General features: G+C 40.5%; 1 protein-coding gene and 1 pseudogene across 2 annotated transcripts in view; one reads left to right on the top strand and one right to left on the bottom strand.

The window, feature by feature from the left end:
* Positions 1 to 14,663, bottom strand: part of CALCR (calcitonin receptor) — a 67,492-nt gene that overhangs the window by 8,417 nt on the left and 44,412 nt on the right. Inside the window, exons 7-11 of the mRNA XM_079931067.1 lie at positions 12,258 to 12,411; positions 6,115 to 6,175; positions 5,969 to 6,035; positions 3,509 to 3,727; positions 1,055 to 1,096 (exon numbers count right to left, since the gene is read on the bottom strand). Of these exons, the coding sequence (XP_079787193.1) occupies positions 1,055 to 1,096; positions 3,509 to 3,727; positions 5,969 to 6,035; positions 6,115 to 6,175; positions 12,258 to 12,411 (543 nt within the window). The remainder of the gene's footprint in view (positions 1 to 1,054; positions 1,097 to 3,508; positions 3,728 to 5,968; positions 6,036 to 6,114; positions 6,176 to 12,257; positions 12,412 to 14,663) is intronic.
* On the top strand, positions 10,317 to 10,691 carry LOC307191213 (ragulator complex protein LAMTOR3-like; annotated as a pseudogene). The gene has a single exon. The product of its transcript is annotated as a ragulator complex protein LAMTOR3-like (transcript).

Here is a 14,663-nt window from a genome sequence, read left to right as displayed (position 1 = left end):
GGATCTTCCCAGACCGGGGCACGAACCCGTGTCCCCTGCATTGGCAGGCGAACTCTCAACCACTGCGCCACCAGGGAAGCCCCATTGATCTTTTAACAAAATGTGATTTGCCTTGTTATAAAATTATTCTTTATAGGAATTAATTTAAAATTATCACATACTTTTACATTAAAAGTTATGAGATGTATAACTCAAGAAAGCATACTAACAAAACTTCAGGAAGGAGTCATAGACATAATGCCGTGCAGTGGAAGATTTAGTCCATTTAATTGGAAATCAGGAAATCTGGGTTCTAGTCCTGGTTATAAACTATGATTGTGACATTGGGCAAGTCACGTGATCTTTCCGGAGTTTAGATTTCTCACCTGAAAAATGAGGGAGCTTTCAAATCATGTTCTTTGAAGCCCTGGAAGTTCTTTGGTACAAATTTAAGCAGCTCCACTTTTGTTTTACAAATTGGGCTCCCAGGCAAGATATCATTGGAAGAAAGGGAACTCTGGCTAAAAAAACCCTTAAAACACTGGCCATGTGGATCTTTAGATTTTACTGATCTAAATATTCAGATAACAAATTACTTATTCCCTTTTGAGTCTTAACTCCAGGGTGATTTTCAAAGTGTTGAATAAGTGGTATGACACTGGCATCAAGCAACTGGAAAAGAGGGCAGTGAACCAGGACAAACTGGCTGGATATTGGTTCTGCCCTAGTGAGGAGGTGGGTCTTCCAAAGGGAATGGGGATGTGACTTCGATTCTACGGGAATCCAGAATAGCTTTCACTGTTGCTGCTCAGGGTGCCGACCAGCTTAAGGTACCATCCAAGGAAATGAGAATTTAGCTACCTGTCTGGATAATATCTTCAGTTGTACCACACAAAAGCACAGGTAAGATTCAACTTGCAGTAGTGGAAAAAAATATGATCCAGCTAGTCATGAAACCCTGAAAGGTCACCTATAGAAGTGAGAGCAAATGAAAAGTGCACAGAGGCCCTTTGGAGACTGTAAAGTGCTGGCTTTATATACACGAGTGACGGTATTACATGTAACACACGCTTACCTCGTGGTTGCAGAAGCAGTAAATGACGGCAACAAAGAGTCCCTAAAAAGAGGAGGAAAAAGAGAGTTGAAATTATTTTTGTGTGCATTGTGTTGTCAGTAATCCATATAAACAGACGACCTGGAGAGGAACATTTCACTACGGCAATAGCAAGTCAGGGCTCGATGAAAGTTACTACCACTCATGTTCAGTGCTTCACTACAAGAATATTCCATTAGAAATGCCTTTTTCTCGTTAGGATTCTATTGCTTGGCTAAAAAGACTACTCTCGTCAATCTGGTTAACATATTACGGCCTTTAACGTGGAGATTTATAGCAGAATATGCTGGTTACAGGGGATTTGAAAAGAATCTCTGTACCTAAAACACTTAAAAACTGAGATCTTGTAGCGTTTAGTAGAGAAAACTTTTGCAAGCACAAGTGTCACAGTCAGTGCATGGCTGTGGGCGACTCTGCCCTGTGTCCTCATGGTGAACTAGTGCAGTACTGTTCCCACAGCTAAGTCCATCTCTCCAATAAGGACGTGGACTAAGTAACTTCTGAGGTTCGGGTCACTACTCAGAAGATTCCTTGTGTCCAGGCTTTAACTGCCTATAGAAATGGCCAAAATAATAGATCAGATTATTAAAATAATTCCTAAACTTAATTTTAAGCCCTATTAATCTTGACCTCTTTCTTCACATTAAGCCTCAGCAGTAGAAAATAAAACTAATTGGACATGAATAATTGAGACAGCAGAACTCTGGCCTAAGAGCCTGTAGCAGACCCACTTCTGCCTTAGGACACGCCATGTCCCACCCTTGCTTTCAAAGTACCTCACACTGTGCCTTCAACGAGGCTTTGAAGCAAAGTGAACGGAAACAAGGTAGCCACTCTCCACCCCTGTGTGGCAGACATGGGACCACCTGGGACGACCCCCAAGAGGCTGCTCCATTCTCTCCCACATGAGAAGAGACCTGGATACATTTCCCTATGTAGTCACTAAACTGTCAAAGATGGATTCCTGACATCCCTCTGACCGACGGAGGGTGACAGAGCAGGAGACGTGGATGCTCTGTGCAAATTCATTACAGCTCCTGGAAAAACAATTCAATGTGTATTTATGAAAAGAGGGTCTGAAAGTTACTGTATGGGAGACAGAGTATATGCGTGGGTGGGACCAGCTGAGGGTCCTGGGAGTAATGGGAAAGCAGAAGCAATAAAGTGCTCACAAAACCTGGTTTCTTTCACAGTTTGGGCTGTTGGCTTGGAGGCTGTAAGTTACGAGATTTTAGGTCAGCTTTAGAGTTATATCTCCTGACTTTGCCACTAACCAGAAAAGCCCATTTCCTTATTCTTAATAGGCATAAGAATACTTACCTCACACATGAAGTGCTACATATTAGTGAATGGTAGCTATAATTATGATGATTTCTGATTGGACAACGTGAGAGTGTCAGCCATACCCGTTCTCTGTGGTCTGCCTGACATTGTAGGGATGGCTAAAATATAGGTATTCCAAGGTTCTGACCTCTCTAATGAGAGCCAAGGCAATGAAGTGAAGTGACTGGAAACTGGCTTCCAGTTTAAGAGGGATATAGATGCCAGCTCGGGGTCCAGTGTTGGCATTTCACACTGATAGAAACATCTGCTTCTCTGCCCTGTGTTTTCATGGCATTAGCGACTATACTGATAATAATCCAGGTTGGAAAGCCAATTGGCACTGGTTACATTAGTCTTCAACAGTCCCCTCAATAAAGCAAAACCAAATGTGGCCCTCGGATGCTGGGGAGGGGAAGGAAAGGTCAAAAGCACTGTGGGAGGGACTTCCCTGGTGGCGCAGTGGTTAAGAATCCGCCTGCCAACGCAGGGGGACACGGGTTCAAGCCCTGGTCCTGGAAGATCCCACATGCCATAGAGCAACTGAGCCCTTGTGCCACAACTGCTGAGCCTGCGCTCTAGAGCCCATGAGCCACAACTACTGAGCCTGAGTACCACAATTACTGAATCCCATGCGCCTAGAGCCCGTGCTCTGCAACAAGAGAAGCCACCGCAATGAGAAGCGTGCACATCTCAATGAAGAGTAGCCTCCGCTCACCGCAAGTAGAGAAAGCCTGCGCGCAGCAATGAAGACCCAACGCAGCCATAAATAAATAAGTGAATGAATGAGTGAATGAATGAATGAATAAAAAAAGCACTGTGGGAGTAGCTCTGCAGTGGGTCAGTCTCTGGACAAATATATTTGTTCTCGAAAGATGTATTCTCAAAGCTCATACCTCCTGTTTCCTGTCTCCTTGCCCAATTTTAAGATTCAAAACGTGGGAAAGCAGACAGTGAGAGAGACAGAGAAGGTAACGTGTTACCTTCCGGGTAACACGTGTTCTAAAGGGTCATTCTCATCTCAGAGGAGCCCCAGAAAACTGTGGGCCCTGCACCAACTAGCTGAGTGAGTGGTTGAATAAGTGCTTTCCCTACCTGGAAGTGAATCAGAGAGTGCATCACGTAGTCGTAGATCCTTCCAAGCACTGGGTGGGAAGGTCTCCAGGGAAGGACGACGAACTGGACCCCCAGCAGGGGCACCAGGATCAGAGTGGCCCTCACCGCCTTCAGGTACATGTGCGATTCCTCCTCCTGGGATTCCTTCATTTTCTTCACAAGCACCCGGACGATGTTGAGCAAAAAGAAGAAGTTGATCTGCAAAGATATGATCGTTCTGAGCAAATTCTCCAGGTCAGCGCCCCTGAAGGACACCACTTCCCTCAGTTCTCGTTTATCCAGTGTGGGGAGCAGATAGCACCTACACGGGACACAAGTGACTGCCTGAGAGGTAATATAATCGGCTCCGTGTTACGAGAACACGGAGCATCAGTAGAGCCAAATACTCTTACAGACGTGAATTAACATTTCCCCCCCTTTTTCACTATATGAGAAAATAATTTCCTGTATATGTAAGTATATAAGGTTCAACTCTAAGGAAGGTATTTTATTCTTTATTTAGGTTTTTATAATTTTTACAAAGGAAGTCATAAATGACACTTCTAGATTTCTCTTTCTTATCTTTTCATTACGAAGATTTTTCCCTTAGGCAGGACTACTTAACTAAAAGTAAAATGAGGGCTGAAAAATTTATCTGTAAAGCTTATGCAGTGGAGAAAGCTAACCCAGGCTTTTTTTCTAATAACACTTTTCAAAAGAAATCACTTCATTGAGGTGTAATGTATGTTCAATAAAATGGAGATTTTAAGTTTACATTTGGGAAGTTTAGACAAATGTATGTACCTGTGTAACAACCACTCCAAGCAAGAGAAGAGCATTTCCACCACCCCAGAAAGTCCCCTCTCGCCCCTTTGCAGTCAACAACTCCCGGACCCCACCTCCAGCAACTGCTGATTCCTATCATCACAGAAATGGAGTAATATATGGTGTGTATTCTTTTGTGTCTGGTTTCTTTGGTTTAACATACTATCTGTGGGATTCATTTGTGTTGTGTGTATTGGCATGTCATTCATTTTTACTGCTGAGTAGTACTGCATTATATAAATAATACATATACATAATTTGTTTATTCATTCTCCTGTTTATGGAAATTGGAATGGTTTCCAAAATTTGACTATTATGAATAAACATACTGTGAATACTTGTATACAAGTCTTTGTGTGGGCATGTTTTCATTTCACTTGAATAAGTATCTAGGAGTGGAATGGCCTGTTCATATGGTAAGTGTATGTTTAACTTTGAGAAACTGCCACGCTGTTTTCCAAAGAGGTGGCTTCATGTTACATTCCCTCCAGCATTATATGAGAATTCCAGTTGCTCTTCACCCTTGCCAACACTTGGTACGGTCACTTTTTAATATCAGCCATTCTAGTGGATCACAAATTACTTTTGGCTGTGAAGATTAGTTTTAAAACCAAGGTTGTTTTTAAAATTTAATTGATCATTTATTTTAAAATAATTAGAATAATTCTTCTACCTGGAATAGAAATAAATGTTATTACCCCAAAAATTCAAGAAAGGAAAGAGACCTTTAATAAAAATTGAATTCTTATGGGGTGCTGTGTCAATATTCAAGACCCACGTTAGTAGGTCCTTGTGAGCGCAGTTGAACTAGTAAGTACACCACTACTCTGAAAAATGGCAAAAGAAATTGAATTTGCATTGGAAAGGCCAGGAAAGTTAGGAGACAGCCCGGGTGATAACCCAATTTGATCAGTTACTAAAGGATGCTGCTTCAGTGCAGGAGCAGAATATGGTCTATGACTCTGTTTTTATTTTTCTTACTCTTACCTGAAGAAAGCACTATCTTTGAGGTTAATGGGGAAAATAATGTCTAAATTTTAAATTTGATGGTTCTGATGATGGCCAACATACAGTAAACCATGGGTGGAAATAAAGAGCTTGCATATAGATTCAGACAGTCATATTTTCTCCTGGCCCAACTTCTTACTTAGTCATGTGATCTTAAGTGAGTTTACTTGAGTCTTTGGGTCTAGTTTTCCTAATGAGTAAAATGTCTCAATGTATCCACTTGGAAGGTCTGCTATTAGTAACAGCATGGCAAGGTATGTGAAGTGCCTGAAATGCTTTAAGTGCATGTTCAGTAGTAGTTATGATGATGGCTCATGGACCAAAGGTGAAATGGAAGATGGTTTAGTTTGGCAAAGCCCAGGGAAAAATGCTGCAGGGGGACTTTGTGGTCTTTCGCTTTCTTATCAGCAACATCCTGACCTTTGGTCTTTAACTAGGAGAATTTATAGAATTGTTGGGAAAAAAAAAGAACACCTATATTGTTGCTATGGCTTGTATAGAAATGAGCTTATGCCCCTCCACCCAATTGTAGTAAATAAAAATCATTTTTAAAAAGACTCAAATTGTTCTTATTATAGATTATCATTGAATTAACTGTTAATAATGGATTTAAAAAGCAATTCTCACCACTAATGCCCCCATGACAGGACCATGGATGATGTAAAGCAGGTTGGTGTCCACACTCAGCCAGCAGCTAAAAAAAAGAGGAGGGAATACATCAATACAATTGCATTTTATTTTCAAATATGTTAACTAAGAACCACAATACTTACTTGTCATTGAATAGCAGTGCCCTTGCGATAGCATGGGCAGTGGTTGGCACCAGCGGGAGCCCTAAAATGTGAAAAAGTACAAAAGCTGTAACTACAGTTTTATAGAAATTGTAGTTTACTTTCAAGAATAGTGGCAAATTTAATGTCTTGTCAACATATTGCCCTGATGTTTTTGTGCAGATTATCTTTCAGGTAAAAATGCTCTTAGTTAGAACATCATGTGCTGTCAGAGAGTTTGGTTAACAGCATCCAGATAATTAAAAGCCTTTCACAAATTATCCAGTGTGGTAGGTACATTATTACTCTCACTATGACCATAATACCATTGTTATGTCTATGATGATGATGATGACTATTAATTGAGACCAGAATGCTTTTCATTGTGTGTGAACTGGGCTCTCTTACACAATGGAGGTGGGTTGTCCTGAGGGGAAGGAACTGGAGATGGCATATGAAAGCCATAGTCTGATTGCTCCAAAGACTTCTTTGTGCTCTCAGTATTTCTTCCGGGCTTTTTGTTTTTCTGTTTATATCATGTGCATTGATCCTATTTTCTTTCAACAAGAACACTTCAGAGTAGCTAGTACATACCCTACCCTCTGTAAGTTCTGGCTCCAGGACCTTTTATTAAAGCAGCTCAGAATCTACTTCCCTGAGTAAACTTGAAGTACGAGTCAAAAACAGCTTTGAGTTTATAAATGGAACGATGGAGATAGCTGCTGGCGATGCGTCCTGTCAGTCTGAGTCTTTTAAAAATCAACCTTTATTCTATAAAAGTAATCTAGAGTAAAGTTGTAACTTTTGTAAAAAAAAAAAAAAAATTCTTTTTCTCAAATATACCCATGCACAATAGAAAACTTTTTGATTTGGTTGACACATTTGTAGACAGAGTTTTAAAACTACTATCAGTTAAGAAATGTGTCTCAGAAGTGAATCAGACCTCCACACTTTTATTTTCTGTGAATTATATGCAAAAAGAGACTCAGAACATTGAGTTTTCACCAAAGAACCATCTTAGCTTCTTAACCCATGAAGCATATAATTCAAAATAGGACCGTCAAATGTTGACTTCGAAGAATTTTGAGTCTATTTAACACAAAACATGATTGTGTTTTATTCACAGCAGTTCTAACATCCCACTCAGGTTTAGAATCAGAAATTCACTCTCTGACTTTACTTTGAAATACACATTTTAGAATTAGACAGCAAGAGAGGCAATATGGAGACTTCACTTCCACCTTGTCATTTTGTAGAAAGGAAAATGTGATTCTTACTTAATACAGAGAAGAGTATAGACCCATATCTGTTAATTCCTAGGGCTCTTCACCTGCCTCTAGCCATGATGTCACTTTTTACAGTTTATTTTTTCTTTCCTTTTCCTCTTCTTCCAGGCTTCAAGCGTCATAACAACCTTTCCCGCCCACTAAAGATGGTCAGAGTAAGAATAATCCTCTCTCCCCAGGATTCTTCTTCAGGAGTGCTGGATAAATTCTACTTGTTCATTATAAAAGCCCATGGGTGGGGGAGTTCCTTCTTTGATTTATAACAATGGGAGAAACAGCAAGGCGAAGAATCAATCTGAAGAGGGTTGTAAAATAAATGATTTTTCTGAGAACTAAACTTCAGTGTTTGAAGTTGCTTCGATCTGAGAGAAATTGACCAGTAAGCCATCCAGTGCAGACTTGTAAGGAAGTAACTACTGAAAGAAGCCTTTTTTCATTTTCTGTTGGGGGGAAGTTCACCACCAGATACTTTTCACCCAGAGGGTGATGTTCATACTGTCTCTTACAATTCTTTGAGATGGAGTGGGGAATATTACAGCAGAAATGAATGGATGAGATGTACATCACCTGCAAACAAAGTTAGGTCTTAGGACGTAGCTTTCTTGGGTCAAATTTTCTGCTGTCCCACTTTCAGACTCTTTTCAAAACATAGGTTACACCTTATTTCATGGCATTGGACCTAAATTTTAGGAGCCATCGTACTGTTTTGGTGTGAAAATAATTTCAAAAGGACAATAAAAATATCCACTAGAAATTTCTTCTCTGCTCTATTAAATTCTTTAAAGTTTCTGTGAAACTATTTTTGTTGAGAATTTATTTTGGTTGTAATTTTACTTGTTTTCCTCCCATCCAAAGATAATGCTTGCCTGAAGTTCTAAGAGAAGGCTATTGCTTTAAAAGAAGTCATCATAGCTGTCTTACAATTTTGTTCTCAGAAGTGAGATTTGGTACTGTGATTTTTGAATGGTAAAGAGTCTGGTGGAATTTTAGTGTGTGCAGGAGTGGAGAAAGATAGATTTAGCCCAGGCATGTTTAAAAAAATAATAATTACATTTTAGAACTATACTTGTTGACTATCTTTCTAACCATCTATGGGAATTTAAATCCTTCTCATTCTTTTAAATGGACGATTCTGTGCTTACCTTACTGAATGTGATGTTCCTTAGGATTCTACTTGAATCATTCTGATAAAGTTTTAAGTATTCTCTGATTAAGATATCCCATAAATATTTTACTTATTTTCATTACCTTCTTTTTGATACAACAGCTTGTTCTTTTTTTCTTTGAATTGTAACACACATGAACATGGGTGTTAAGCAGATGTCTTCAAAGAGCTGACTGCGATGATGCTAAAAGTTTTATAACGAATTCACAGTGCATCAGTATGGAAAGAGCAGTAGAAATTGCTCCTTCCAGGGTGCTCTCATCTCTGCTGAATGTCACAAGCAAGAATAAATTTGCAGCCTTTTGCTTCCATGAGAAATTTTCTGAGTGTGGCAGACAGATGTTTTTAAATAGTCAAAATTGGGACAAGAAGTATGCCATACATTTTACTTCAAAGGAAATAAGTAAACTAGATCAGACAGGAATGGTGTCTGGGGGCGGGGGGCGGGGGGATGTTATTTTCAGGTTTTCAGTTTGAAGGCATCTGACCAGTACCAATCATTATTATTGTGATAATCAGAATTGCTATTGGGGGGAATTAAATTGTAGCTAGTTGATTCCTGGCATGACCAGTTTCAGAAGACTAGAGATCACTGGGAGGGTATGTATGAAGCTGAGAAGGGCAGGGGAAGGAAAGGCTGGGACTAAAAGAAAAAACAACAAAAAACAAGTTTGATTGTATGCTGGCCTGTTTTGAGGACAGGGAGAAACAGGAGGACCTAGCACCTGAGGGGGATGGGCAGGATAGTCACAAGCTTGATTTCTAACCTTACTGGATGGTTAAAAAATCCAGGATGCTGGGCTGCTGCCAGGATACAGCCCTTTTAGTAGCCCTGCTGCATTCTGGCTCTTGACTTCCATGAGATACTCTAGAGTGTGAGAATTTCTCTTTCTGACTAAATTAGAATATCTTATTATCTGTTACTTACAACCAAAGAGCTGTAGCATCATCAGTTCAACTTTGAGGCAACCCAAATATCTGCCCTATTGACCCACCATTAAAGGATTATCCCATTGGGTTCGGGTAATGTATTGATACTTGGTTAAAATCCATGTGTTCCTATGAGGGAGGGTTGACCAGTAAATGAATATTGCATAGGGCCATCCCTGGAGTAAATTGTGGAGAAGACTTTGGGCTGCTTACATGGCTTCCCTGAGGCATTTCTTTACAGTTGGTAACAATAATTGTTGGGCAGGGGTTTAACTACAAAGTGTGTTGTTTTCAGAAATCCTTCGAATTATCCTCCCTCCTCATGAAATTTTGCCTCTCTTATGGATATTTTTAGGGGCTCCCCCAAATGCTGTATTAAAAGTCAGGCTTAGCTGAAGGCAATCCACAGCTTCTGCTCCAAGAGTCATAGTCACCCTGTCAGTGGAGAGTAAGGGCAGCTCTTGGCTCTACAGACAGTGTGGAATGGCCCTCGGGATCCTCCTCCACTCTGGAAGTTTCACTGCATGTGTTTTTGTCCCAGAGCTTTGTCCCTCTCACTGCCTTACTATCTGTCTGCTTCCCTTCCACCAGTGGAGCTGTTCTTTTAGCAGCCCTCGGGGAAAGGGAACAATTCTAGAGAGTCCCCAGGGACCTCAGCACCCTTAGTCAATTTGTACAGAAGTAGCCACACCTCACAAATCACGTGACAGCGGCTTTTAGAGGAAGCTGTCTCAGAAGCTGTCCTCTGAAGTGACAGCTCAGAGAAGCAGGCAGCCCAGAAACCCAGGCGTGGAGATTGATCCTGCCAGAGAAAGGGGTTCATGATGGCGGATTACCTACAACGATTCCTGTAGAAAAAATCACCACGTGTTGAGGGGCTCCATGGTATTGCTGTATCGGATACAGGCGGAGTGCCTTTCATTAAAGTGGCCAGTGATAATGCCCCAGAGCATGCTTTGAGACCGGGTTTCTTGTCTACTTTTGCCCTTGCAACAGACCAAGGGAGCAAACTTGGATTTCAAAAAATAAAAGTATCACCTGTTACTATAACACCTACCAGATTGGTTCAATTCAGTCGTTTACCTTTGGTGGTGAGTTTCATAGCCAGCAGCAATGCTAATACAGGACTAATTGTCAGCCTAGAAAAGGAACTTGCTCCATTATTTGAAGAGTTGAGACAAGTTGTGGAAGTTTCTTAATCTGGCAGTGGTTTCTAGGTATACCTTATCTTCATTATGATAGACATAGTGTCAATCCAGCAATCTGTAGACTACAGCAACACTTGTATCCATGTACTCAAGAAAGGGCCCCTTTTTCCACTTTACACTAGAGAAAGAGCCTATAGATAGAATTTATGGACAGACTGATTGTCATTTTTGCTTGTGTAGGGCCTTTTCTTATTTGGGAGATCTGGGGATTCCACAGAAATGGTTCAATCTATCACAGCTCCTATGGAGTTAGTCCAGTCACCAAATATGCATGAGATTCTATTCGGTGGCTCAGAATCAAAATGATACTTTGATCCACCTGAGCCATGAAGTGCTCTCTACTGTACAATATGCCAGGCCTGCAGAAGGAAGCAGACTCTTTTTATTGTGAATGGTGAGAACATATTTTTCTTCATATTATTTTCTTTGCATTGAGTGTGAGGAAGATTAAAATGGCTTCGTAGAAGTACTAGAATCAGTACAATCACTAACTTTCCTTTGTATATATTACTTCGCAGTATAGGTGAGTATTACTAACTGATTTGATTCTTCTCAGAGGGTGCTGCTCTTTAATGGAAATGAAAATGATAGCTGATCGTTTTTTCTTCTATTCTGCCTTCTATAACCAATCGGTGTTTTTTAATGTTTGTGTATTCTTTATAAAATGTAGATGTGATTCATTATTGAATTGTTTCCAATATTGGTATGTATGTATACATGGTAGTATAGCCCTTTTTTTCATACTTGAGTATAAATAAAATAGTATTTTTAAAAGTACAGTTTGAGCACTACATAGTTTTTTTTCCCCCAGACTGTTTTTAAACGTTTAAAGACTACAATTAACTTAATTCACTCTTTCAACCACATGAATAACTGACTGTTTCTCATCTGGTATGGAGACTGTTTCACCTAACATAAACTGTCAATTGGAAAATAAACCTTATCCATGAACCTTGAAAAAAAAAGAAGCAGCAGCAGCCACACCTCAAACAGTCCCACCATAAGCTTTTCAAAGCCATTGCCATGCACTGTGAGGTCAGGTAGGTTCTACTTGGAGGCCCATGTGGTTATGTCTGTTGCTTAGCTGGACTCCACTTCCTGAACCTTCACTAGAGGAGTCCTGCTGATGGATTGACAGGAAGGAACACTCTTGAGGAAGGGAAGTGGGTCCAGGGTAGGGGAGTACAGAATACAAAATGTGAAATTCTCCTTTGCTCTACAAACAGGTGATCAATAAAACTGAAGGGGGTCTAATCAGATCTCTCAATCAGCACATGTTTTCAGTCCATCTGTTAACTGAGTTTGTTTCCTGAAGACATTCTCATAGTCATACCCCTCCTTCGCTGCACTCACTCTCCTGCTATCACAGTCCATGTGAACTTGTTAAAAAGCTTCTACCAAGTTCTCCTGGAGACTGAACTCCTGCCAGCACCTGTGTCCCGTCTCTCCTCAAAGGACCTCAGCCCCTGCCTGCTCTCTGACCAAGACTAGAAGAAGACTGTGAATATACAGACAGAGGTAAAGGTGGCTCAAAACTCAGCTGCAGAAAATACATACCCCAGCCCAGGACATAATACCACCACATGCGTTGTCTCTCAGCGAACACAGACACCACGATGAGTGTGTGAAGATAGACCCCTTCACAGAGCATCCAGAAGTAGTTGCACGACATCATGTACTGGTGAAAAAAGTGCAAAATCTTGCAGATCGGCTGTTGGAAAGAAATGGAGATACTCAGTGGAAGACATCTGTAACAATTTGGCCGAGAACAGAGGGTGAACGTGAGAATGAACCAAAGTATCTGCATTCAGTCTGAAAGGCAGTTTCCCCAAACATCTATCAACGTGTCACCCTCTAGAATTGGAAACCAGAGTAATAGTTCATAGGTTCTTAGTATTACATGTACACAAACAGCCAACTAGGGCAATGGAAGCCTAGTCTCCCAAATGTTCTTTTCGCATTACATCCTGGTTACTGATATAAACTAGACAGGTTTATTTTTCCTGTAGTGTGTCTGAGACCCATAATTTCTGATAGCATCCAAGGATTCGTCACATAACTTTTAGGGCCCCTTTTCTATGGCCAGTGAGGAGAATAACACAGAAATTGTTAATGCTCTCCTGAAGTTCACTGATCTGTTAGTGATGTTTACTTAGCAGTAAAAGAGGAGAGAACCAGGTGGTTAATTTCTCATATATGAGCCAGGAGCTATGCTGAGCCCAACTGATGTGATTTTGCTTTCATAAGGGAGCCTTAGTTTCTATATGGGGGTCCATGTGTTTGGGACACAGAAAGAAGGATGGAAACCTCGCCTGGTGCTCAGTACTGATGTGGGATCCACATTTCTGGAGCAATCAAGCTTAACTACATATTGTTGTCTGTACAGAAATAATTATTGCTTAAACTACATAACAAAACACCCTAAATAGTTTCCTAGTCACCTCTAGAGTAGGGCTTGTCATCTTGGCACTATCGATGTTTTGGACTGGATACTTTTTGTCGTGGGGCTGTCCTGTGTGTTGATGGGTGTTTAGCAATATTCCTGACCTCTATCCCCTAGACGCCAGTAGCATCCCCTACCCAGTCATAACAATCAAAAGTATTTCCACGGCTTCCCTGGTGGCGCAGTGGTTGGGAGTCCGCCTGCCGATGCAGGGGATGCGGGTTCGTGCCTCGGTACGGGAAGATCACACATGCTGTGGAGCGGCTGGGCCCGTGAGCCGTTGCCGCTGAGCCTGCGCTTCTGGAGCCTGTGCTCCGCAGCAGGAGAGGCCACAGCAGTGAGTGGCCTGCGTACCGCAAAAAAAAAAAAAAAAAAAAAAAAAAAAAAAAAATATATATATATATATATATATATATATATATATATATATATATATATTTCCAGACGTTACCAGATGTCCCCTGGAGAGGAAAATGTCCCTGGTTGAGGAACACTACCCTAAGGTATTTAGCTGTGCTTGACTCCCTCTAACAACAACAAAAATAAGAACAATTTAGCAAGACTTTACATATTAGGGATGATTATTTGCATTATTATTTTATCAAATGCTCTGCTTTACAGTTTGAATCTGACTGGATTTCAGGCCTTCTTTTTTACAAAGCAAATTAGCCTGAAAGTGACTTTCAGTATTGCAGTAACCTTTGCAGGACCACTCATTTCTATTCAATGCATAGCAATAGTAATTCACTTATTGGGAATCTGATGCACTGAGTCCTTTCAGAACTCATTGAACGTTAAGAAGCAGCCAACTGTGTCCATGAGAAGGCAGATAGTGTATTTTCAGAGACAGAATCAACCTCTGATTCTGACCAAAGTGGAACAGTAGTGCAGATAATTCAAAACATCAGGTAATCTGAAAGTAATTTATATTGGCTTATAAAGGCACTGACTTTATCTGATTACCTTCCTAATTGGCATTAGTAAATATTATTAGTTTGCATTTGCTAAGCAAATACTTGCTATGTGCACATGACAAACAAGTAAAATAAGAAATTCAGCTGATACTCTGGATTCATTTTAAAGACTACTCTTACTTGAAAACCCTATTCCTTCTGGATCAAGAGGTCCAGAGCAGAAGCTTTGGTGGCTGCCATTTGCAGAGGAAGGGATAAGAAGAGGGCAAAGATGATGGCTTTGACTTCACATTTTATATGCAGCCAATCCTCATTATTCCCTGTAGTTATGTTCTATATGGCTAGATACAGTAGCATACTAAGGAAAAAATTGTGAGATGTTTTGTTCTTGTTTGGCTTTAAAAAATTTGGCAAGGGAGAATTCAAAATAACAACCAACTATTTCTTAAAGGACATTCTGCTAGAGTTTGGTTAAACACATTATTTAAGATCCTTCGATTTTTCAAAATGGTGGCTAAATTTCATGAAGAAACTATGCTTATTTTTTTGTGTGTTCAATCCTGGACTAGGTCCTAGAATTGCGAAGACAAAGTTCAGTGCTTGCAA

Source organism: Stenella coeruleoalba, assembly GCF_951394435.1.
Source record: "Stenella coeruleoalba genome assembly, chromosome: 9".
Classification (NCBI taxonomy): domain Eukaryota; kingdom Metazoa; phylum Chordata; class Mammalia; order Artiodactyla; family Delphinidae; genus Stenella; species Stenella coeruleoalba.
This window is presented reverse-complemented; position numbering and strand designations above follow the sequence as displayed.